At 36.6% G+C, this 27535-nt stretch overlaps 1 protein-coding gene across 1 annotated transcript; it reads left to right on the top strand.

The window, feature by feature from the left end:
• Nucleotides 1–3963: 3963 nt before the first annotated feature.
• Nucleotides 3964–27532, top strand: LOC104517939 (wiskott-Aldrich syndrome protein family member 1; the record flags this gene model as incomplete). The annotated part of the gene is made up of 7 exons (XM_010166566.2): nt 3964–4118; nt 14341–14475; nt 21996–22149; nt 22834–22951; nt 23763–23935; nt 26004–26183; nt 27356–27532. Coding segments are annotated over exons 1-7 (1070 nt in total), but the record flags the coding sequence as incomplete, so codon positions are not given.
• Nucleotides 27533–27535: the final 3 nt, after the last annotated feature.

Here is a 27535-nt window from a genome sequence, read left to right as displayed (position 1 = left end):
AACCTTGCCATGCAAACCCAATACAGTAGGGAGGAGGAGATCCTTGTGTTTGAGGATGGCCTTCCCTTCCCCTGAGTTTTGAGCTGGGGAGCAGCGGGGCTGAGGGGAGGGAGAGCTCGGAGACCTGTGAGACAGGAGGAGAGCTGTGAGCCTCTGAGGAGGTGTCATGTAGCTTTTCTTTCAGCCTGGGCATGCTCCTAGGCACTGAGAAGCTGCTTCTCTCTTCTGCCTGCTTGGGGTTATGAATGGTTTCCAGGGCTTACTTGGGAACAACGTGGTAACAGGATTTTATGATCTAGGATTGAATTTTTCCTTTGCTGCCTGAATGGCTTGGGTAATGTATGGTTTGGGAGCACAGGGTGAGGGTGGTGTGTATTTTGCTTTTAACCTAAAGAATATACTAGATTGTAACAATACCTTTTTTTGTTTTTTCCTCTTTCACAGCTCTAAAGCTGCATAATAAATATAGTGATTTCAGAATTTTTCAGCTTTCTTGATAAGAACTGTGTTAGGAAAGACATCTTTTATAGGAACGGAGAAATTGTTTGAGTGAAGTAAAGTTCTGTTTGCTGTTGCACACTTCTTGTTCCCTGTGCTGGGATCACTAAATACAACTGGGGAGGAATCATCAAGACCTTCTAGTGGTTGCAACAAACTGCAGAGAATATGTGGTCTATAGTGGACAAATTACCAGCAGGTACTTTTGTTGCGTACAGCATCTTGTGGCAATGAGTTCCACAATTTATTAACATTGTGTGAAATGCCTTTTCCTTTGTTTTAAGCATGTTTGAGTGATACTTTCCTTTGTTGCCTCCTTGTTCTTGTTTCTGTGGAAAAAAGGGAAATACTCTCTGTTCAGGCTTTGCATAGTTTTCAAACATGATGCATAATTTGGAAGGTGTCAGTTTTATCTTCTGTTGTTTGTTTCCTTTCTAAGTTTATTCTTGTTTTAAAAGATACCTTTTACCATTCTTACTGTTCCCTCTGCTATCTCTTCTTGTTTTACTATATCTTTGGGTAGGATAGCCACAGCTGCATTATTCAGATATTATAAAATGGTATTTGTGAAGTTCCGGGGAGAAAAAAGGTCACAGAGTAGATTTTTCTGAAAATTCTAGAGAGGTCAGTGCAAGAAAATTTTAATTGTTTTAGATGGACTTTTATTCAGGTTCAGAGTTGTACATTTTGAGATCCAGGAAGTTCTGGCTTATTCTCTGCTTGTGCAGAATCTTTTTCTGCCTATTGCCGAAAATGTTTGGGTCAGTACTGCATCTTTTTGGCTATTTCATTGAATGCCCTGTCCTGGAGACAAATCAGACAGGTAAAGGGCAGTACGCACTCAAACGCTGTTACTTAAAATCTAGCTAGCAATTGGCTGGAAAGACTTCTAACATCATTATTATTATTATTATTTACACACAGTTTTGCAAAGAATCTGTCCCTTGAGCATCTTTATGGTCTATACATGCTATAAATTTGGCAAGTTTTTTCATGAATGGTATAAAATCAAGGAGGGAGAGCAATATCATCCCATTCTTAACAGCTTCATTATAGAAGGTAAAACAAAAGAAAAGGTTCACTAGTCATCAACTGCTTTTGTGCTTGTATTTTAGAGATTTTTTTTTTAACCCCTATAACACAGATCTGTGTTAAATGGATAGAAATAAGGACCATTTCAGTTTCTTTTATATGTAGATTCTTACTTTTTCTGTGAAAACATTTCTTTACATACTTGTTTGGACCTCTTTTTAAAAAAAACATTTGCCTGCTGTGCTGTTTATACAACAGTATCATTAAAGCAGTAATCAAGAAAGGGCTTAACTCTGGAATTAATATTTAATTGCTTCTGTAGAACATTGCTCACATAGCAGTAGTTGTGTTTTTTTGACAGTGACAGAATGGTTCCTTTATTTTCTGTTAGGGAACTCTGATAATGAACCTATAGTTAAGGGTTTCTTCAGGGTCTTGTCACTGGGGGAAGAGGGGTTGTGCGCTCCTAAGACAGCAGAAGCTCTGCTGGTTGGGCTTGTTTGATCTCCCTTGCTTCATGCTACACCTGTGTCTTGTACCAGCAGGTACAAAGTCTCACTTTAGTTATAAATACTTTGTTATTGTTTCTATCTGAGGCAGCGTTCAGATTTGCACTTTTCATTTCATTTAGCTTGCATGTAGCAGCTAGGTTTTTTTAGTACTTAGGTATTTAGGGACTAGAAGGATTTGGAATATTCCTAGAAAATAAAAATAAAAATCTGTTGTTATAATTTAGCCCTGCCCCATGTATACTCCCATAATTTTTACTGTTAATACTGAGAAAGTATATTACAAAATTTTAAGAGCTGTATGATCTTTCCTTTAAACTAGTGACTAGAAGAATTATTTTAATTGGTTTTTACCCCTCAAAAGTATAAAATATTTTTGATCTCTCAAGAAAATAAGGGCAGTAGACATGGTGTTAAAATGCAACAAATGAAGTCTAATCAGATCTGGAAGCACAAAGGTGTTTTTTTAGATAGGTTTAAGGGTCCTGCCTGGGTTCCTCAGCTACAAGCCCTGGCCTCAGTGAAAGAATATACTCCTAAGAAAAGTGACAAAGAGAAATCTAAGCGGTCTGCAAGAGGAAAATACTCCATTACAGTTGTCTTTGTCTCTTAATTCCCTATGCCATTCTGGGTCAGCAAACTTTCAGCTCTACCACCATGGCCTTATGTTATTCTTACCCAAAAAATATCTCTGTTTCAAACAATTAAGGATAACGGTGTCTAAATACATTCTGTAAAGGAGATGTGCTCTGTGGTGCAAGACAAAGCCCTAGCTGCATCCTGGGAACATTTTGGGATAAAGCTTCTAAGCAGAGGACAGATGAAGCTGAAGCTGTGGCAGGCTGTCTGGTTGAGGGACAGGGGCTGCGGGTTGTGTGTAGAACAATTGTCTGCCTTGCTGTCTGGAGAAAGTGTAATCTCTTCTGCAATGGGAAGAGAGACTCAGTTATACCCATACCCAGTGTATCCATTCTCTGCTTATCAAATGGGAGTTTCACATTGATCATTCAGAGTTTTACATGACAGAGGGTGGACAAGTTACAGAACTTTAGGGAATCCATTTTTCATAAAGAAAAGTTTTAGTAGACAGATTTTAATAAGCAGCACTAATAAGACGAGAGGCATAACTTGCCCCCTGGGAAACTCCTTCCAGTTGGTGCCATGGGTGTAGAACGTTACAAGCCTGGGATTCACAACCTGAGATGATTCTTAGGCTGTCTGCAGAACGAGTAAAGATTCTTGATTAATTTAACATATGTGGATTTGGAAAGGTGTGGAGGGGTGGGATTTCTGAGTCGTGGAGGACTTTGGACTACAAGTTTACTGAGGAGACTTTTATATTTGGAAGATGCATTCTTACCTGAGTTTATTGCCAGTAGTAGTGCAGGTGAAAGGGAAACATCTTTGCTTAATTTGATCAGGTATGATTTAGAAGTGATGTTTAGACTCGAAGGGTGACTCCTGCTAGTAACATGTCATTACATAATGAATGGATCATCTCTGCCTTTCAGGTGGAATAGGCAACTAGTTTGACTTTGACCTCATAATAAAGGGAATTTGTTGTTGGACTTTACCTGACCTGAGAAGTCCATCAAGAAGGAAACAATTCTTTAATGGTTTTGTACTGCAAAGATTTCCCTGGCTTTTTTTTCAGGAGGAAAAAGAAAAAAGCATGAACTGTAAAAAATTATTTGTAATTTCACTGGCATCTGAGTCAGGTAAAGGTTTAAAGAGAGAGAATGAAATAGTCTTTCAGTGGGCAAAGAAGAAGAGATTTATATACTCACAGATCAATGAACCCCATCAGTACTATGGAGTTTTTTTTATCTTATTAGGATTAGTCAATTTAACTTTAGATATAATCTGAATTTAAAATACAATTAAACTTATAACAGTATTTTGTCTCCTTTCTTTACAGGTTTGCTGGACCTCTGATACATTTCAGAATGCCACTGGTAAAAAGGAACATAGACCCCAGGCACCTGTGCCACACAGCTCTGCCCCGAGGTATCAAGAATGAACTGGAATGTGTCACCAATATCTCCTTGGCAAATATAATCAGACAACTGAGTAGCCTAAGTAAGTACGTTGTCCTAATAGCTGTATTTAGAACTAGTATAATTTACAGTCACAGTTTTTGTGGTTGAAGTAGGAGCACCATTTAAAATGATTAGTAAAAAATTGTGTCTGAACCTTGAATGTACATACTCCTTTTGTGGCTAGTGACTAGCATGGACTTCTGTGAAAGAAAGCTAGGAATTTTTCCAGCAGGACATCTTAAAACTGTTCAACCACATGTTTCTGTTACCAGTGGAACATAACAGAAAAATATATCTGGTAGTTAATGAAGTCAGTAATTACTAACCTTAGAGCAATTCTTGAGTAGGGAATATGACATAATGAGGAATGTATCACTGGTTGTTTAATTCTCTTAACTGAAACCCTTGGTGATGCTGCAGTCATTCAGGAAAAAAGTAGTTGCCTTTTAAAATAAACCCAGAAATGTAATTATTACATAGTACTTCAAACAGGTAAAGATTTTTCTTTCTCCTTCTCCCTTCTGCCAACAGTTTTTCCCTTGGTGCATTTGAAAGGAGTGAATACTTCTCAAGCTCTAGAACTCCGAAGGAGTTTTTCTGACAAAAAACCCCTGGTTTTTGAGTTGTTTTTTCTTTAAGTTACAGTGACTTTAAAAAGTTGTCAGATGAACCAGCATGATATATTTTTAATTTCCAATACTAGAGGTGCTTTTTAACCACTAGGACATTACTAAGACTATCAAGACATTAAATATTAAAATGTGCATGTATATGCATCTACAATATGAAAAGCTTTTCAGCTCCATCAGTATCTTAGAGTCATAGGTGATGTAGCCTAATTTGTTAATTAGATTGATTTACTTATTGGTTTGATGGTATCCTGTATGATGACTCTGTTTTGGCAGCCTTTCAAAGCTGTTAGGGTGCTATTAGGTTGAGGACTCTTAATTGAGGACACTGACTCACACAATTGAGACAGGAATGCTTACAGCACATAAATATGAACGTTGTTAGTATAGCTGCTGCAACAGCAGGGAAAATAACTATTTAAATTCTTTTCAGTGAATCAAGAACGTATCAGATTGAGATGCAGTATATGATCACCATCTGTGGTCTTGCTTCATTCTGCCAAAAGCCCTTCTCAGTAGCCTCCCCTTCCAAGTCACTCTTATTAATATTGTATTCATTTATTTTAGTTTGCTTGTTTTAAAAATTCTTATTTGATTATATACTCTATCTTTCATAGGTGGCATACCAAATTTACGTTTGCTATTTTCATTTGGAAGTTTCATTTTACCCTAAAAAATGAAACCAAAACAAAAGCCAAACCAAAACCAAATCACTTGGTTTTTCAATTTTAAAGAACACCAACTTCTAACTCAATATCATGGTGTCAGTACTTACCTATTGAGATTCAGCTGCCTTTGCTATGTTTTCTTGGTAGACAAGAGCTTATGCCTGACACTGTGTGTACAACTGCTCAGGGGAAGGTCAGGGTGAAGCAATACCAGAACAGAAAGAACTCAATTAAGGGAGAAAAAAAAGTACTGAATATCCATTGAATGCTCCCACATTTGTTGTATTGCTTGCCTAATATATAGCACAGTTAGAGAGATACTTTCAAGGGAAAGTAACTGTCATTATGTAAACTCCTTTTCTGTAAAAGGAATGTGGTTCTACATGCAGAGTGCATACATAGGGATGAGCTCTAAATTAGCTGTTTTCGCTTGAGAGGAGTTTCTGTCATGAACTTGTGACTCACTAGTGGTCAAAAAGGCATGCAATGTTGGAAATGACAAGGAAGGTAAAAGAGGAGGGAAAATGCAGAGAGTTCACTCTGCAACAGCAAGCCCACAATAGGTCATTCAGAATTTTTTATGAGTGAGTTAAACACTGATAAGCAGGACCTGTTACTTCACTCTTTTGTTCTTCCCTCCAAATAGCATCATGGTGTGTGTAGGTTTTCTATGGGCAGTGTTTATACCAACTGAAGTAAGTTTTTTTTGTTTATACTGTTTAAGTTTTCAGACATTTTTTTTTTCAACAATCAAATAGAACACGTTGTGCAAAATAGTCCTTATTTCTCAGCACAACTAAGGATTGCTCTATAAAAATGGAGATAGCATTACAAAGGTATGAGCATCTGTGAAAGTATTTTGTTCCAGAACTCTTTTAGCCTGTTTGTGCTAGTAGCAATACAAATGCAAAAAGATTTGGGAGTTCTGGCATAGGAACTTTGTCTCTCATGTGCTTAAACCCAAATAACCAGTCTTCACTTGGTGTATCACTGTTACCAGTGTACAGCGAGGCCTGCTGACATGCAGATAAATTTTAGCAGTTGCCTGTGAGTCACAGCCAGCAGACATGGTTTTGCAGCAGTCCCCTGGCAACCAGCTGCTCTGCAGTCATTCCCTTTTTGTTTTCTGTGGATAATGTTTGCCATGTAATGTATGTTTGAGAATCAGCCTTTAAGTTGTAGACAGAACAACGCTTCACTCTGAGAATAGAAACTGAGCGTTCTGGTAGGGTTTCATTTCCTTTAAACTGAAGCTGCTTTTGCTTTTGATGGTAAAGTTATGCAAATCTAAATGAATGGTCTTTGACCTGATTAGCACTTAGACATTTCTGCCTCTGAGATTTTTCAGTTATTGGCCCTCAAATAGAGGATTATCTCCTACCATTATGACTCTCAAGAGCAACCATTCTTAACCTTTATTTTGATATAATATGGACAAAGAGTGTTGTGAGGGAATTAGAGCCTCCAGTACCTTAAATGATACTGAAAACCATTATTTAGAAAAGCTAAGTGTTGAGTTTTGTCGTGTATGTTGATAGATCTCCATTCTTGGACATATTAATATCAAGCAACTGGATCTAATTGGATCTGCTTTGACCACCATGTTCGACTGAATGACTTCTGGAGGCCTTTTCAACCTGAACAGGACCGTGTTTCTGTGATCTTGGATACTATGTATAAGTAGGACATGCCTGCAGAAACAATACTTATTAAACGACAGGAATTCTGTTTTCCTGTGTTTTAATATAAAATGAAAAGAGCTTTACATCAGTATGTCAGCAATAGCTGCTGTGTGTCTCCATACAAATTCTCAATCCTTTCATAGTTTATTTGAGATATTGCTTTTAATTGTTCAGTTTGAGAAATTTTTTGACCTTTAAAAGAAGTAGAGATGAAAGGACAAAATATTTATTTCAGCTTTGAGTGATAGTCCTTGCCTTTCTCCCTGGAGCATGAAAACACATCACTCTGTCTTGATAAAACATAGAAAATTGCCAGTAAGTAATTTTTTTCCTGTCTATTCCCAGTCTTCTCTAACTTCATAAAAGGATCTGTCTTCTGACAGCTTTTCTTAGCACTGTGGCAACAGAAACTCTCTGAACAATGGCAACAGCTGTTCTAGTTTCCTAGCCATTCTTCCCACCCAGTATTTCTTGCTTTCTGACTGTGTCTGCTTTGGAGAAGTGCTTGCCTATTGTTTTTCAGCAGTACGGCAGGTACGTTAGTACTCCGCTACTGCCTGAGGTGGTATGTGTTGGTGTACGTCAGGCTATAGCATGCCAGCGTATAGCACTGTGCAGCTGTGCCATTGTTAGAAGATGTGTGCGTTCTGTAACCTCCTCATTTGGTTCACAGCTATTGACCAATCTTTTTCTTTTTTTTTTTTTTTTTTTTTCCCTTTTATTCAGCTGTTCCCTGTACACAGAATCTCCTTATGCCATAAGAAACCTTACTGATAGGGTTTGTTCTTGGCCCTGCTCTCTGACACCTCCATCTGGAGAGGAGAACATTTCTCCTTTTGAGTGTGTCCCTTTAGTGAATAAAGGGGTTGGAACTAGATATTCTTTAAGGTCCCTTCCAACCCAAACCATTCTATGATTCTGTGATTTATATTGCAGGCATTCAGACCAGAACTTTCATTCAATTGTAGCAAGGTGTTATTTCCCTTTTTTTTCTTCTACATCTGTATAAAGAAAGAGAAGGCTGCATAACTCTGCTAAGCTGAAGTGCCTTTTATGTTAGTGAAAAAAATTTTCAATTAACATTGAACCTTCAGTAGCCTTTCCACTCTTTCTGTCTTTTCTTTGTACTGTTTACTGTTTTTATCATGTTCTCCAAGTTAGTTCTTTTCCTCACCCCTTATTTGTTACTTTTCAGGAATGAAACCCTGACTTTTGAGCATATTATTTGTCCCTTTTTTCCCCCTCTCAGATGCTTTTAACTTTCTTATTTTTTGCTTACCATGCCATCCCCTAGAGGGTTTTAAACACTGTTCATCTTGTGAGAGACATTTTCTCACCTCAGGAAGACCTTCAGTTTGCCATGGCTTAAGGTGTTAACATTCAATAAGTGGGAAATGTTTCTCCAAAAATATTTGCCGTCAATGTGACTGGAATGTAACTAATCTTTAGAACCAGGCCTCTTCAGCTCAAAGACCAGCCTTTCTCTCTCCATTCTGTCTGGACAACATTTTCATCACATGGTGAGTGCCCCGCTTGTTCCATGATCAAAGGTAGGTCTCTGCAGATCTGCATCTAGAGCTTCAGTCAGTATTCCAGAACCAGCAAAATCCCTGTGGCAGGTCCTACCCTGGGAATCCTCCTTCTTACTCTTCTCACAAGCATATTCAGTATTCTCTGTGACTTTTCTTCATTAGTTACCCCTCTTTCTTCATTATTAGTATGATTGCCAGGGAACACTACAAGGGTTCTTATGCACATGGGGTGAGGGAACTGATGGACTAGAAAACTAAAGGCTTACTCAGCTTTTTCAGAGACACTCATCCTTTCTAAAGACTTCTGTCTAATTTCTTGATGTTGTCACCCCAGCAGAGGCAGTATTGGAAATGTGATGCTGTTTTTGTGTCCACCTCAAATGATAATGAGGGGATGAGCAAATGGTCAGTAATTTCTCATTGAAAACATCTATTTGTTAGCAGGAAAAAGTCCTACTTGTCATTAATTCCTTGCCTACATAAGGCAGTGAATTCAGGTGATATTAAAAAAGGAAAGGAGGGCAAGACTTCCCTGTAAAATGATCTCTAGGACCAGTGCTTTCAACATCAGGTTCAGCTCTCAGCAGTGTCTTTCACAGACTTTTGAATACCTAATGGTTAATCTCAGCCAGTTTACTTGGTGGTGTCCTCCGAGAGAGGACACCACCAGTGGGAGATAAGAAATGATATCTTAGACCTCCATGACTCAAGATTTTTTTGAAAGTTGACTTTTTCTTCTTGAGTGTCAACAAGAAGCATCAGACCTGCTCCAGAGGTGACCTTTAACAGAGTCTTTTTGATACTTTTGATACTGTAGTCAGGTTGTCTGATATTTATCTGACAACCTGGTTCAGTTTTGCTGGCTAAAGGAACCAAGCTGTCTCTTCAGCACTCTGATATTCCTGCTAGAATCCTTAAATCCAGTCCTTGTGGACTGCCCTTACACCTTTATAATAATAAGTTCTTAATTAGCATCACTGAACTATATTTAGTACATCGTTTTTCAGAGCTTACTCAGCCATAGCAACTCAAGTCCTCAAGAATCTACCAAGGTTCTAATCTCCAAGCCTGGGAGACAGTTCAGTCTCTTAGCTTTTAGTCCATCTCCTAGCCACTGACCTGTGAGACTGAAATGATCATGATGAGAAACAAGCCTAGGGTTTCAGGTGAAACTCAGGTATATCTTGATTTGTGCTAAAACATTCAATTAAATAAAATCAATGTATTGAAGAACTGAAGCTGAATCAACAGGCAATGGATATGTTTAATTATGTGTCAGAATTAAAGGAGGAGGAATTTAATATATTAAATATGTTTATAATTTAATTGCAATGACAGGTGTGTTGGATTAGATTTTGTTTGTGTACACGTTAACCACCATGACTGAGCACATTAGTTAAGACTTTTTGGCCACATTGAAAGTTTGTCTTTTTTTGATTGACCTGCTTGATGCATCTTGCGTTGCCCTGAGGTTTACCAGTCATCCTCTTGAAATTCCAAAAATGATGCTGGTTTGTGGCACTGAGCTCTTTTTGTGCTGTTTCAGGTTTAGATGCAGTTAAGGGGTTTGGAACTGGGTTGTTTTTGGTTTTTTTAAATGCAAAAGGCTAGTGAAGAATTGGCTTCTTCCACAAGTTCTGCTTCAGGACTCGTGTCCCATTCCTTGTTTGAGAGCCTGTAACTAAATCTGATGGTAACTGATCTAGTAGTGTAAAATGATTAATTTAAATGCCCTTTCCTTAAGGTTTGCTAAAGGATACAGCCTAGAAAATGCTGTAGTTCTGGTGTTTTGAAGGGACTGCTACTTATTCCCTGATCCTGCAATGCGTTAGTGTGGTTCTAGGAATTTGTACAACACAATATATAAGACTTATAAAACATCTCTTTGCCACACTTTGTTTAATTAACCTGAATTAAGGTTCAGTACCTTATGCGGTGATGACTGTAGTTGTCTTCAGTTCATCTGATGCTCACCCAGTCCTCCAGAACAAGACAAAGTAACATTTCTTTTACCTTTGTATCCTTTCATATTAGTGTATTGGATAGTTAGAAACTATTCATTTGTGCACAAAAGCCAATGCTGGACAAATGTTTAAGAAATTGTGGGGGGAAATTAAGAGAAACAAATGGTGAAAGAGGAGAACTGTAAAACTGATCAGGCATTTTTTCAGAATTTTATGAGCCATTGTCCACTTACTGCTGTGGTAATGAGCAGGAGTAAATGATACATCTTCTGGTGGTTTTAATTTTTTAAAAATTAGGTAGTGAGCAATATTATATTTATTCTGGTTTCAGCTAGTAGCAACTAGCTGTTCTGTTCTGTTTTCAACTCATAGGTCTGTTTTAAATTTCAGGAAAATAATTGTTCAAAAAAGGCTATCAAAACACACACATGTTCTTGGGGGGAGGAAGGACAACATGTCGTTTCCAAGACGTTTTATTTGGCTGTCACAAAGAAGGACATTGACTGACACCAGAGGGAAGCTGCATTCCTGTATCCCTTTCTTACTGGAGGGTTAATTGCGAATAGAGCCCTTTGAGACAAGAGTAAAAAGTTGTGAAAAGAACCATAAGGTGAATAATACAGTCCTTAAAGAAAAATAAATAATAATATAGCCTCTTCTTTAGATGAAAAAAACTTGTGCTCTGTTAATAAAAATAAATGCCAGTACGATTGACTGAGTTGAACAGCTAGTAATATTGGAGAGAATATGACTTGCCTTTTGAAAATGACAAATTTTGGTATATTTCTGATCAATTAAGCAAGTTTTGCAAATACAGTAAAATCAGATTTTCACCGATGTTAAAATAAGTTATTTGCAGAAGTCTATATTGTCATTTAATTTAATGGGCAAACAAGGTGGCACATCTTTCTAATCTGATGTGTCCAGCTGTGACCAAGATCCTAAGGTGTTGTTATTTTAGTTGTCATAGTCATCTGTCATTGTCTTTATTGTACTGCATGAAGCAAGAATAGAGTTTTTCATCAAGCAGTCCCATAGTGATGTAAATTTTCTGAAGTGTTAATAACACTTAGGAATATTCATTCTTTATAATGGAATTGATTTTGATTCCTTACTCTTCTAATATATTACCTATAAATTAAGTGGAATGAGATCAGCTTTGTTTACTAATGTAATTTTTTTCTCACAAGATTTTTTTATTTATTTGCATTTCTGTGGCACTTTGTTCAGTGTTATCACTTGTAATTCTTTCTTTTGTAATCTATTCAAAATTGAAGATATATTCATATGGAATACACACAGAGACAGCAACAGAAACAAATACTGGATTATAAATGTACACCTGTATGCAGTCACACATTATATTCTTTTGAAGAGAAGTTGTACATTTCACTAAAAACAAAACATTTTGCTTTGCTTGAAAAAGTATTTAGTTAAATATACTTCAAGCTAAATAAAGAGACTGCCAACAGGCATTTAGGTAGAGACATTGTGGTGGGCATACCACTTCAAACGTGACAGGTTGTTTTTAATGTATTTCCTGTTTGAGGATTAGTGTTCATAAGCATGGGCAAATTATTCTGTGCAATATGTTTGTGGCTGTATGCAACATAATGAAAAGATTTTTGAGACAGATTATTTGCAATTGGAGCTTCTTAATGAGGTGGATTAATTGTAAGCCTGATGAAATGATATAGATAAAACAAACTGTAGCCTTAAAATACACCTATAAAAGGGAAGTTGTTAGATTTTAGAGCCCTTCAATTTATTTTTTATTCTATATTTGAAATTTTACACTTGGTTTTAATTTTAATTTGCATGTCTGAATATTATGTGAGTTGTCAAATTGAATAATATATCTGAATATATTAGCTAAAAGATGTCAAATTTGTAGTAAATGTGTATTACAAGTTTGGTAATCTTGGTCTTCATGGATCACATTTTTAAGTAATTTGTCCTGCTTCAGAATACAAGTTAAAGAACATAAACTTTTCAGAGTTTCAACACATTAGAAAGACTAATGTTAGGTGAATAGCCAGCTAAGTAGACTTTACTAACTTTCCACTCTATTTTTCTGTGGCCTGGTACTTAAAGACAGAGGTTCTAAGAATGGCTGCACCTTTGATCTGCTTCTCACTGTGCCTGATAGCAGATGCTCCGGGAATAAGAGCAAGAGAAGCATGTGCGTTACTCCCGCTAATCTCCCAGCCTCCAACTCTTTCCAACCTGGAAGCCTCTTCAGATGACTGGGGTTTCTGTGTGTTTATTAATGTGTTTATTAAGTGTGTTTCTTTTCCATGACTTAGAATCATTGGCAAACTTTAATCTCATTTTTTTGAGGTCATTTACAGCTACCTTGAATAGCATAGGTCCCAGTACAGAAACCTATGAAAACTCATATTGCTCTGAATAGTCCTTTATACCTTCATTACCAGCTGTCTCTACAAACTCCCTGGCAGGCTTTCTTGCTCGTCATGTCTTTGAAGGAGTATTTATTATTAGCTTACTAGTAGTTCCTCAGGGTAGTTTTTTGGTTTTATATTTAATATGCCAGAATTTATGATCCTTTCTATTTTCTTCTTCTGTACATTTCTTCTGAAATCCCCTTTTATATTCTGTTGTTTATTATAGTCACGCTGGTTTTCTATTGCCTTTACCTAAGTCTTAATAAATGGTATGTGCTGGCCTTGTACTTACTGCATAGCAGCTTTAAGTAGTTTCCACAGTACCTGTAGGGATTTTTTTTTTTGTCCTTTTGATGTGTTTATTTTAAAATGTCCTCATTTTTATGTATAGTTCTAGATTTATTGTGCACCAAAGGCAAAATTTTCATAACTATCCTTACCTATTGTTCCTGTCAGAACCTGTGCACAAACCAGGCAGTTAGAAATTTGTGAGATTTATACTTCCAAAACCACCATAAGTACACAAACAGTACACAAATTACATATGCACAGTATGGTAGAAGGCTTTAAAAGCCATCGCGTGGTGCTGCAGAAATGTGGCTACAAATTTTGCTGGATGATCTGGTGGTTTTTTTCAGTGGCATTGGCAGACTAATCAAGTTGAGTTCCGGGTACATGAGAAGTGCTATATTGCGTACTCTGTAAGAAAAGAAACTCATTACTAACCCTTTTCTTGTGATATCTGAATCTTCTGCTCTTTTGGGCTAAATGTGTGATGCCCATTGAAGTCAACAAAGGAGATTCTTATTTTATTTCAGTATAAATTAGTCAGTTACTAGAATTCTGATCCTTGAAAGTAGAATTTCTTATTTTAGTGTGTATTTTTTAATAGACTGGTTCTAATTAACCCAGGTGCAAATATCTGATCTTCCATTATGGAAAGGTCCTCTGAACAGTAGGAGTTGAAACTGTACTTTGTTTTGAGAAATACTGAGATAAGTTTCATTTTGAAAGATGAGTTATTGCTCATGCAGGAGCAGCTTCAGATGCTGGAAATCATCCTTTTATATATATCTATAAGAAACCGAACAGTCTAGTTCCTTGCATATAGTTAAATCAATTTTTACCAGCTGAATATCTGTCCTGTAATGTATTAAATAGTTTCATTTCTGATAAATAAATTACAAATTAATTATTTAACTTTTATTTACTTTTCTGAAGCATTCTTAATGAGCTCAGTAAGCACAGGTTGTTACAAGTGATACTCATGCATCTTAAGATTTACTTACTTATACAAAATAGTTAGAAATCTTTTTCCAGGCAAACTCATTTGGCTGTCTTGTGGTATGTTTGAATTTTTTTTTTTTTTTTCTGTATTTCAGGTAAATATGCTGAAGATATATTTGGTGAACTTTTCAATGAAGCACACAGTTTCTCATTTAGAGTCAACTCCTTACAAGAACGTGTAGATCGTTTATCTGTCAGTGTTACACAACTCGATCCAAAGGAAGAGGAATGTAAGTTAACTCCTGCATTGAAGATTTCTTATTTTGTCACCGAGACACCACTGATATGTGAAACTGAAATAATAATAATAGTTTAAATTATATTTATAAGAACACAGGGCAAAGCATCATGAGAAAGAGGTCCATTTCTATTTCTGCTACGAGTTTCTTTTAAAGCCTTGAGCACCTTTCTGAGCTCAACATTTTCATGGTTACTGAACAGTACTGTTGCCAATGAATTTATGTAAAAACTGCTACAGGAGTATGAGCCACTTCAGTAGTATCATGTATTGTGTTAACAATATGTAATATTATGTCCATGCTTGGAGATAAGTCTTCACTCTTCTTTTTAACCTTCCTACTAATTCCCATGGGATGTGATCAAGTAGGGTTTTTGCATTTAACTTGTTACTATCTTACTTTCAGTATGAAATTATGGTTGTATAGCTTCATTTATTGATGGCATATATCCCCTTGGATTCTTCCTAAATAGCTTTAAGTACTATAAATATTGGTTAGCACTGAGAAAACAAGTAGTTCCGAAAATACCCAACTAAGATAGAATTTGTATGGGATTTAAATGATGCATAGGCTTTGTGATGATTACCAGAACATTGACCACCTACGATGTAAATGCCATGAAGCTTTTTTGCCTTCCTGGATATCTGTTGGTTACAGGTGGAACTATGAAAGGTCTTATGACCCCAACCAGTTTTAGGGGTTAAACTATATGGCTGAGACCTAGAAAGTAGAGCAACATCCTATCATCAAAAATAACTTCAGATTGTTGTTGGATCCAATTTTAAAGAATAGAAAACTATTTAAGTTCTGAACATCTGCGTGTAATAATTGTGTGTCACTCGGGGAAAAATGAAGCATCAAACCAGGAGCATGGTCTTCAGGCTGTGTTTAGTTACTGATGTCGAAATTTCACTAATAGCAAAATTAAGCTAAGGAAGTTTTGATTCTGTATTTTGTGTGACATTAATTTTGGAGCAGGTTTTGAAAGACAACTGTTCACAGCTAGTAGCAGATTTTCTACAAAGTTGTGACTTGCCTAGGGGAATTCTTACATTAATGGGATTTTTCAAGTCTCTTGGCAACTGAGCATAAATCATACACATACACCTCTTTTTCCAATAAAATACCATGTTTACTATGATTAGATAATGAAAAAAATCCCTTTTGTGTACAGTAAGAAATTGTCAGCATTTGTAATCTTGTAAGAGCTGTAATACTCCACAGTGTTAACTTCATTTCTGTGTTTACCCTTGAGAACCTAGTTTTTGGTTTAAATCGAGTGGAATATATGTTGATATGGCATATCTAGTATAGCAACCATTTACATCTCAGGAAAACGGAGAGACCGTTTTAAGTCATTGAGTTAAAGTATCTAAGGATGTTACAGGATAGCAAGATGGAAAATGGTACTTTCCTGTGTAAATGGCCTTTGACAAGTTTGGCTGTAGGTTTAGTACTAAATATCCACAACTGTTTTACATTAGAGAATTGCTAGAAATATTTTTAAATAGTATGTATAGTATGTAGTCCCAAATGCATCAAATCAGTAACTTTTCACAGTACTGTGTGTACTGTAGCATTTGCTAAACTCTGTAGCTAAAGAAAGGGACAGACACCGCAATTAAAGAAAACATGGCTGAAAAGAGGTCTACTTGATCAAGTCCAGAGGGGCTCAGTGTCACTTGAATCTGATCCCTGGATTTGTCTCTCACGCCATAGAATAGCAGTGACTGCTAGTCCTTCAGAGAACACATGCAGTCCTCAGTGTCAGGAACTATTAAATGACTATTTTTATTAACCTAAGAATATTCAGTCTTTGAGCCATACCTAGTGTTCCTTATTCACAACTGTCTGCCCAGAATGAATCACCAGATGAGAACAAAGATGAAACAAGATTTGATACTTTATTTCCTTAAAAATTAGGGGTCAGGAAACCGTTTCTCCTTCACTATCCTGTTTTGGGCTTGAAATTTAGAAATTCATCACAAATAGTTTTGGTTTAGTCCTGATCTGGACTAAAACAGCTGGAGGATGTTAACACGTGAAGTTATGGGGAAAAGATTTGGATTTACCTTTCTTAAACCTCTATGCAAGACTTAAGCAACTTTTAGTGCTTCTGCTCAGCTAACAGCATGTGTAAAATGGGCTGTACTTGTGAAATGAGTCTCATTTGCTAGTTCTTTGCCAGCAGGCAGTAATAGAAGATTTAATGTGTTCCTTTGGGCCCATGCTATTACACGAGAGGAAAAAATTAAGATTCATTTAAAGCTAAGTGGCATGAAGAAAAACAGCCTGAGCTAGATTCATTGAACGAGGTGCAGATACTTGACAAGATGTTTCTGTAGCATCAAAGTAATAAAAGCTTGGAATTTTTGAGTAGTATGTATGTTTTACCATTTTGAATTATTACAGTATCTCTGTGAAAGAATAAAACCAAATGAAACCAAGGTTAGGATTGTATCCTGAAGGAACTAACTCCTGGTGCACAATCTTTCTGTCACAGAAGAATTGCTATGGACTTGGTTTGGTTTGGATTACTATACTGTTTTCAAATTCTTGATTTCACAGAATTATTAATTTCATATTGTAATGGGTTTTTTCATGTACTTTATTCTTTTTACATACATTTGGTTTTTTCCCCTCAGAAGAGATACCAGACTTGCATACAGACAAAAAGAAATCTTCTGCTTTCCTTCAGTGAACTGACCTTTATTTCAATTGTATGGGAAACTAGCCTACATGTATTGAAGAGTTATCATATCTGGTGTCTTTTTAGGACTGGGAAAACACATTCTTGCCCTGAAGGTGAACAAAAGTTGGTGGTTTTAGTAGCCCTGCAATATAAGATATCCTCATAAGTCGGAAAGTAAACCCTAAGTGCATAGTTTCTTTGCAACTATTTTTAATTTCAATATTTATTTTATAAATAACATTACTCTCTCCGTATATATGCAAATTTTATAAGTATAATAATAGATTTTTGTGAATTTACCACATTTTTGTGACTTTATTTGTGCCATTAAGCTTGAAGTACTACCACAAGTAAATAATTTCATATCTGTAGAAATCTGACAGTTTTAAAAAATATATTAATTTCAGCTTTTATGTTGTTCTTTTTTGAAATGCTGATACACAGTACAGGTCTAATGTACAGTGTAATGAAGTATTAGAAAATAGTTGTGTATCACTCAGAAATAAATGGTATCATGACAGAAGGAAGATTCATAAACTAAGAGTTTAGTTGCACATTTCAGTATTAATTTGGTGGTTCTTTAATATGAACTGCCTAATTCTTTTTAAAACTCAACCTGGAGAGGATTTTAATCTCAAAGGCAACATATCACATTCTTGATTTCTGCAGCACATCTGTTACAACTGTGACAAGCACCTTCAAAACCTTAATGGCAAAAGTGCTATGGGTGAGCAGGCTGGCATACTTCAGGAAAGGAATTAAGCAATGTTGTGAATTGTATCTAAACAGGTTTCTGGCTTTGAATACATGTCCTTGTTTTTTTCTAAACATTCTAGAAATACTGCCCTGTCATAAAAAGGACAGTAGTTTAGGAGTTTTGCTGGATTAATGCTAAAGAGAGGTTTGAGGGTTTGCTATGGGCAAAAACGGTGGCGTGTGGTGGGGAGAAACCTAAAAAGCTTGGCAGATAATTGTGGTCTGTGTACTTCTGGATGTGGGAGACTGTCACCTTTCAAATCAGGATACTCAGCCCATTGTGAGACTTAGAAGGAAAGGGTAGTAAATCCCATCTTAAGGGGCAGCTCACTTACCATCTCTAGCCTCTGAAGATGGATTTGGTGACTTGAGTATAAATTTAATCAAAATTAAGAACAGGGAGCAGATGGAAATGTGGTCATGACCTCCACGGGTAATAAGCTAATGTGGAGAATACACTATTGTCAATTCATTACTAAGAATTTTTAACCCTGAGGTCAAATAAAGAAAAAGACTGTTAAATTAAATTGTGTAGCAGGTCACTTTTCCTGACACATCTCCACTTAATGAAAGTTGGATTTGAGTATGTCTCCCTCTTGAAGTTCTGTGTAGATGGGCTGAGCTCCAACTGCTCCCTGTGCGTTTTCTTCCAATTTTCTTAGCCCACAATTCAATTTATGGGTTTTTTAGTAAGTAAATCAGTTTTAAATTAGTGTGTCCAGGGCTTAATAGTTCAATGGTCAAGCCATGACTTTGCATAATTTGTATTTTGTATATAAAAAGGCTGATCTGGACAAAATGTCATTTGCTAAATAATATGGAGGTTTTGTTGAGATTCACCAGCAAATTCACTGCTTGATGCAGCTGGGTAATTCACATCTTCCCTAACGGGCTGCTCGGGGGCTCCCTGGTTCTACATGCTGCATTTAAAGCATCTTCTAAGTCTTTTTAGCGTGATTGCTCTAACATTTACATCTTCTCTTTGTTTACTTGTAGTACTTAAGCTACACACATTCTCTGTCCAAAGAGTACTTGAGCTGCTTTGGATTTTCTAAATCAATATTTCAGAAAATTTGAATTTCTTGGGTTGGGGACAAACCCAAAAGAGAGTAGTTTCTGTTCTGGAGAAGTCATCTGTCTGCTTAGCAGCTCTTAAACTTGCAGTGACCAGTCAGAAGTATTCTGACGGCAGAGAAATCTAGTATGTGTGCGAGTCTTGACGTTGTTGAAGTGGATAATCATTACCAAAAAAAAAAAAAAATTATATATATATAAAGTAGACATCATACTTCAAGACTGCAGTATCTTTAGGAACTGAATTACACAAAACTTTGAAGAGAATTTTCAATGGCCCCCAATTTGTTTGACCTGTCCTCTTGCTGTGGCAGTTTGTCAATCAGCCAAAGCTCAGTGGCTGGATGATCAGCCAGGTTTTCGTGTATTCTGCCCCCTGAGGTGGCCAGCCATGCAGGGCTTCTGTTTCTTAGCCAGCTGGCAAGCTAAACAAATGGCTTTGTAAGCCAAACTGTGCACAGCCCAGGATTACACTCCACTTGCAACATGGGATTTGCCTGATCCCTGTCTGTAGGCGAGTTATACCAGTGTCACGATTCTCAGTATTTTGTGTGCAGCGTCCTTTCATTTCCTTAGCAGTGTTGTCCTAATATAGTTGGTTGTTTTGAATAATGGCATTATTTTTCGGTGAATGCCGGTCATTGGATATCAGTGTGGGACATTGTTAGCTGTTTGAAATTCCTCAGTGTTTGTTTTCTGTGCAGACCTTTACTGTGTAGCTTAGTTTTAGAGAGAGATTTAATTATGCTTATTATTGGGGATTCGCTGATTATCCTCAGGTGTGTTATTCACTTGTACATGTTTACAAACAGTGGAGACTTAAACAAGAAAAAGGAGATTGTGAATTAGACTGGCTATATTTGCTCACTCAAGTGATTAAGAAATGCTAATAAAGAGTTTATAGAACAATGAACATCTCAATAATATGTTGTCGTATACTCGGTGAGCATTTTAATATTAAAACAACTGTATTTATTTATTGGAATAAATTATTTTACTTCATTGCCTTCAGAATGTACACAAGTTCAAAGGGAAGTGTACTGACTTTTATTTTTGTTGGCATAGTCTCCAATAAGTGACAGACAGTTTAAAGACTTGCAGGATTGCCAAGCAACTCTGAACAAGTACATTTGGTGAGATTTATAAAACCAACAACCCAAAGGAAAAACAGCTGAAGTTGAAAAGAATCTTAAGACTAGGTTTTTAGGTTAGATAAACCCCATTTCTTTTTATTGTGAACTTTTGCCAGCAAATAAAAACCTGTACTTCATGACAGGTACAAAACATTTATTTATTTATTATTTATTTGAGTGCAAAAATACCTGCAGAAATTGAGACTCCTAGCTGACATTGATACATTATAATACTTCTTTCACACACTTAAGACTTCTTAGTAGCTAATTAAAGGTATTAAAAATAATAAAATACACTGTAATGAAACAGAACCTAAGGGTATAAAGGAGGAAACTTCTCCAGGAGTACACAACCTTGCCAACTGTAATAAACCTCAAAAGCCGAACTGAAAATCAAAGAAATCCCATCTTTAGCCTCACAAAGGATGCTGCCAATGCTCTTAGCTAAGAAGAGAGAACATTCCAGGAATTGCAAGCCCTCTGGAAAAAAATCCTACTTTCTGCCCCTTTGTGATCATACAATAGAAATTGAGTTCTCTGTGTGTGTCCATACGTATGTACATACACTTGTCTGCATTACAGGAACCAGAGTAAAATGCAGCTTTCAGCTTAAACAGATGCACACTTTAAAAAAATGGTTGCCAAAGGCCCTAGTGATGAGATGGGGTTCTCTCATCTCGAGTCAAGGGGCACTACTGTCAACATGTTTGTATAAAATAAATGTAATTCTTTATAGATAAAATGCATGTGCTGAAAATACTCTCTTTGCTAGTGTCTTAAAACTATCTGTTTTCAGTATTGTTTGTGGTTTTAAAAAAAAAAACTATAAAAAAGCCCAAACCAATGAAAAGGGCTGCTGCTTTATGTAGTGACAGTCTGACACTGGCTGCAAAGTTAGTCTTGAGACACACCTGGACTTCACTTCAGGGATGTAGTAACTGAAGATCGGGGAGGGAGAGAAATATGAGACTGCACAGGTGCACTGTTTCCAGAATTAAAAGTGCAAATTTCATCAGTTGTGGTCACTTTTCCATTAATCATCTTCTAAATTTTAATGACTGTGAAAGAGAAAAAAGATATGGGCTTTAACAGAAGTAAGTAAATGTATTTCAAACCACTGTTTCCTCCATTGTGTTCACCTAATGCTATTTTCCTTTGAATCTTGCATAAAGATAATTGATTATTCCTAACTACTGTGCTTAAAAATTCAAGGTGAATTAAGCAGAGAAGTCTCATCTTGATCGAACAGTCAGATTAAAAAACAGTATTTGACTAATTTAATGTATTGGAACATAGCAACACCTCCCATGAAAACTCACCGACATGAGTAGGTTAAGCTTAAGTAATTTGCTGGTTTGGCATCTCAGTGGGCCTTGGGTGGAACTGCTGCCTATGTGCAAGGAATGCAAAGTTTGGCTTGCTGCTAGTATAAAGGTAAAATCTATACCTGAAGAAAGAGTAATTTTTTAGTACCGAAAGGTTTATGAAATGGAGTTGGTAAAAGTTATTAGGTACTTCTGAACTCAGAATGATATTTTATAGCTATAGTAAGCAATTTTTTGAACTACTTTGGAGGGACAGAGTTCTGATATGTATCCAGGTGAGCAAAAATTTCCTCTGAAGCTGAATAGAGGATAATGTGCTAGAACATTACAAGCATGTTTTTCACATAATCTGACAATATCTTGCTATAGTAGTAGTGCTAGATGAATTTATATTTGCTGTAAAATGCGTTAAGATGCTAGTAGTAATGCTTAATATTTATATTCTAACCAGCATTAAGCTATTCCAGATTAGTCCAAATAAACTTTAAAAAAAAGGGGTTTTTTTTTTTAAATGGCAATATCCCCTTTCAGTGTCACTGCAGGACATTACAATGAGGAAAGCTTTCCGGAGCTCCACAATTCAAGATCAGCAGCTGTTTGACCGCAAAACTCTGCCTATTCCTTTGCAAGAAACTTATGACATTTGTGAACAGCCTCCTCCACTTAACATTCTCACCCCTTACAGGTTAGTAAAATAAAATTATTCAAAACCAATTTCTAGCTTATTTTATGTAATAGAGATTCTATGTCCAGGCACCTTGCTCATGTTGATTAGCACTTGAATATTTAAGGAGCCACACTAGAAAACTGTGAAGATGCTGGGGGAATACAGGCAGCAGAAAACATTACAAGCGTTAAAATTTTACTCCACTTTACTCAAATTTTACCCCAGTGTAACAATGGTAAGAAAAAGCCATTACTATCTGTATTTATTTAGCTGTGTAATGCTCTTGGATGCAAAGTGAAAAAAATAAGCAGTTGAGTATGTAGAAAGAAAGGTCTTTAATGGAAATGAATGTTGCTTGCTGTCCCAAAGTCAATTTGAATCACTAGTTGAACACAAGCAGCCACACAAATTTGCTCATTATTTTAAGAGCAAGATAGATTAGAGTCATTGTAATGGGAGGTCTCTGATTTATGATACTCTTTTTTTATCTGCTGCTTGTGTTAAAGTTACTTTTCTAAAATCAGGACCTTGAATACAAGGCAAGATAGTAAAGAATGATGGAACAGGAAGTCAGTGTTCATCTTTTTAATTTCAGGGTCTGAGATATTAGGTATTTCTTAATATTCCTTTCTTTTGCCTTAATGTTTGGATTCATGTGTTGTCCAATGAACAGTATGCCCTGTTTGCATCACTGTATTTCAGGGATGATGGAAAAGAGGGTTTGAAGTTTTATACCAACCCTTCATACTTCTTTGATCTGTGGAAGGAAAAGATGTTGCAGGACACTGAGGACAAAAGAAAAGAAAAGAGGAAGCAGAAGGTATGTATGTTAGCTTTGTATCGCTTCTGGTTGTTTTTTTCCTGGAAAGGGTTTACTTGCAGATATGGCACATTTTTGGTTATGCAATTAATAACAATCCTAACTTTACAGAGTCATCTTCATTCAACTAAAACTACTTGTGATTCATTCATTTCCATCAACTTTAACAAATATTTAATAATAATAAAATAATATCAAAGGGCCTGGAGCTTTCATGGCATCTTAATGTAGCTAACAGCAGATTTGCCAAAACTTGGAAGTCTTCTAGCAATGACTCAGAAAGGAGGAAAAATGAGGAATACAGAAAGAATAAAGAACTTAACTGCAACACTTTTTTATAATACAAAATTCTGACAGTCTTACAGGTGAAAAAGCTTGAATGACATTCTAATAGATATGTTTGCTCTAAACTGGAAAGAAATTAGTGGGAATAGGGCACTTTGTTTATATTTTCCTAAAATGAAACAAACCGTTTTGCGAAGGTACTGCTCCTTTTATTTACACCATTATTCTGTATATTTCATACATAGAGACAGTAAATGTGTCAGATTCATGATTTCATTTCAGACTTAGAATAAAAAGCTACTTACACAGTTATTTTTCTCTGTATTATCCAGCCAATTGTCCACTAAACTGAAGTTTCTGCCTCTTACAAATCTTTTTGGTTTACATATCATATTTAGACTGAAAGTAAATTTGTCTTGCACTTAAATTGGGATTGTTTTTCATTCTTTTGTGGCTGATGTTTAAATGCAACTACTTGAAAAAAAATGTCTTAGTTGTCAGTTTTGTTTGCACAACTCTCCTACAGCAGAAAAATCTAGATCGCCCTCATGAACCAGAAAAAGTGCCAAGGGCACCTCATGACAGACGGAGAGAGTGGCAGAAGTTAGCCCAAGGTCCGGAGCTTGCAGAAGATGATGCTAACCTCTTACATAAGCACATTGAAGTTGCTAATGGCCCAGCTTCACATTTTGAATCAAGGTTTCTTTTTATTTTTTCTATCCTTTATTAAGTACAGATATTCATAGTACATAGTGAACATGCTTGAGAAATGATAAATGATGAGATACTGCTGCTATTCTTGAAATGGAAATCATTGATTTAGCTCAATCAAAACTCAGTTTTAAAATACTTAGTCAGTGTGTCCTTAAAGGAGTAGAGTTATTATCTTGTTATTTTTAGGAGTAGCATGTATCCTTGGAATTCAGTGTATCCCTGAGGATGTGTTGTGGTCTGCAACTTGCAGAAGGTGCAATGTCAGTGATGCAAGCTTGCCCCCAGGTGTGTCACTATATTCTAATCTTGACCTGCAAAATCCCTATTATTCCAGTCTCTTGATTTTTCTTCAGCAAACACTGCCAAAACTATATGGTGGGTGTGATGTGAACAAATGTCCACTTGGAACTCAGATGAGATCACTGAGCTTCTCTTTACTCTTGAGCAAATCCAAGATTTGATTGACATTTCTGGTTATAGACTATTACAAAATCTAACCTGTTGGATTCTCATTTCACAGCACGTATTTGCTGGTGGCTAAAAGTAGCATTTTACATGGTAAACACCTGCTTTGTTTACACTTCTGGTGTTTGTGCAAAACCGGCTGAGTGACTTCCCATAGGAAAGGGGGCTGACAACTACTATTAGGAGTCTTGGTGGTGTGCTTCTGGGGGCTTGTTTAGTCTTTAATTAAAAAGCATTCCTTGTCCTCCAAAAAACAGTTACTTTTTTTCCTTCACTGGCCAAAAGCACCATAACAGAGTATTTTATTTAGCTTTGTAAGACCTCCAAACAAACTTAATAGTGACAGTGGGTAATTATAACAACTCTAGGAGATAGTGTTTTCTGTCTGAAAAATGGAAAAACCCATTTGTAGAAAACTTAGCTCTCTGAATTTAGAAAGTAAAAATGGTCTGAGTGCATTTCAGTGGGTGGGATTCAACTCAAGTTATGGTGATAAGCATTTTTCTGGGAGCAACTTTATAGTACCTTATCTTTGTAAACTGCTGTCTCCAGCCATTGGCAGAAACAGCTGCTTTCCTGCTGTCCTTCTGTTGTGCGGTACATCAGATTCCACATTAGACACACTTGTTCCAGGACTCCTTTTGTATCCAGGACCCTGGCCTAAACCTTGATTATCTCAGTACCAGTAATGCAATTACAAATAATGCTGTAGTGCTTGGGAGCACCACATCTGCAGAGTGTGTCATTCAGATACAGAACAGCACCGACCTTTTGAATAACAGAGTATGGCTTCACCCCCGAAGAATTTAGTTGGCTAGATACTACAGTGGTGACAGGATGTGGAAGACACAGTTTCCTAACTGATCAGGTCCTTAATATGTATCTGAAGTTGTCATTGACAAGGAAGGTGAATCATTTTAAGCTGTAGTTATCTTTATTTACTGCTACTACTCAATAGAAGATCCTTAGATTTTCTTCCTTCTATCTCTTGTATAGCTACAAAGTATTAGATCTAGAGTAGTATTCTAATATTAGAATTAGAGTAGTATTAGATTCTAGAGTAGTATTCCAACTACTCTAGTAGCTGAGTATTCTCAACTGGAATGCAGATCCTCTGACAGAAGTTCAGCTGAATTATTCAGTTGTAAATTCTACCATTCTAACACTGATGGATGTTTCATGAATGTAATAAAAGAATACGGTTACATATACGTAGGGATTGAGGAGCAGAAACGATTACTGAGTGTAGTGTCTGTGTCATAATATGCTCTGGCATATGTGTACTTCTGATTATATTGCTGTATTTACTTAACTCAAAATAATGTGACTAATAAACACTAAGATCACACATAAACTGTAAAAGTTGCCTGATATACCTGTCGAAAGCATTAAACCCTTGAGCTGCTAGAAGCAATGGCATGGAAAGTGAGATAAATTATTAAAAGCCATGAAGTACAATTTGCAACATTAGTGCAAAGAAGATACTTGAATTTGGAAATCAAACTGAAGTATAGAACATTAGCTGAGGGCACTAATACTTACTTTTACTAAAGCTTACACTGGATCATTTTTCACTGTTTTCCTGCAGATCTCAAGCATATGTGGATCATATGGATGGATCATATTCACTTTCTGCATTGCCCTATAGTCAAATGTCTGAACTTCTGAACAGAGCCGAGGAGCGAGTGTTGGTGAGACCACATGAACCACCACCACCACCTCCGATGCACGGACCAGGAGATGTGAAACCTGTGCCTCCTTGTGTTAGGTACGGAGTGATCAAGCCACATGTAGATGTATTGGAGAGTTTTAGTTTTCCACCACCCCCCTAGTAGTCCGTTAGTATTATTTTCATGCAGACCAGACAGTGCACGCATCTTAGGGGATATGTCAGTCCACAGCCCTGACAGGTCTGCAGCGGCAGGGCCATGTCGGAGTTGGAGATGAGGGCTGGAATCTAAACCCTGTAGGGTGCCGTTGTGGAGACACCTTGCCATTAATATTGTGACTGTGTCGCCTTCTGAGTTAAATGGCAAGACAAAAAACTGTATGGAAAATATTCCTGTGAAAGAAGTTGCAATCTCAGGATTTAGCTTTGGAATTTTGGAAATTTAGAAGTCTGAAATTCCTACTACTGAGCTGTGTTTCAGCCTACATGAAAGGAAGAATATATTGCAGTAAGACAGTCAACTCTCAAAACTATATATTAATCACATTTGCTAAATTGCAACTGCTTTTTTTTAAATTCCCCCAAGTGTTTTTATTTGTCATTTCTCTATGCCTTTCCAGAACTGGATACATACTTGGAGCATTTTCTATAGCGAGGCTCTGGTTGCCACTCCCTTGGTTTTTTATAACCAAAATCTTAACTTTATGGTCAGGTGACAGATGAAAGAAATCCTCTAGTGGTCTTTCAGGAAAATAATTTTACTGTTGCTTTTAGTTTTCTTTAATTCACCTATTGATGACCTTTGATATTAGCCTCCCTCAGCCTGTCGTCAAACCCTAAATACTTATTTCAAATGTAAATCATCCTCATTGCTTGTACTGTTTTGTTTTGTTCTGGTTTTAAAGTTCTGTGAATTGAAGCAGTTAACCAACTGCTAGTTCCCTTACTTCAATAAAATAATTTGAATTTACTTAGGGATGGAAGGGGAGAATTATACTAGTATAGGAAACCTTTGATAAAGATGCAGGTTTGTATAAGAACATAAGCTCAGTTAATAAGTGAATTTGAGCAAAGGTCTGTTGGAAGACTGCTACATTCTCCATACTAAGAATTAGATTTCGTTTTATATGAGGTATGAATACCTTGAAATCATAGTATATAATGCTCTTTAATGCCCAGTGTTCAATATTCTTAAGTTGCAGAAATGAATCTATTACTATTTTTTCCACTCTCCAGCTCTAATAACTTTGTCCTGTTATTGGATATTTCAGTTCTACTACTGGCTTGGTAGAAAATCGTCCTCAATCACCGGCAACAGGCAGAACACCAGTGTTTGTGAGCCCCACTCCTCCTCCTCCACCACCACCACCTCTTCCATCTGCTTTGTCAACTTCGTCATTAAGAGCTGCAATGACTTCCACTCCTCCACCCCCAGTCCCACCGCCCCCACC

This window comes from Antrostomus carolinensis, unplaced genomic scaffold (genome assembly GCF_000700745.2).
Source record: "Antrostomus carolinensis isolate BGI_N321 unplaced genomic scaffold, ASM70074v2 scaffold44044, whole genome shotgun sequence".
In the NCBI taxonomy this organism is placed as follows: domain Eukaryota; kingdom Metazoa; phylum Chordata; class Aves; order Caprimulgiformes; family Caprimulgidae; genus Antrostomus; species Antrostomus carolinensis.
The sequence above is the reverse complement of the archived record's forward strand: the minus strand, read 5'-3'. Positions and strand labels throughout refer to the sequence as shown.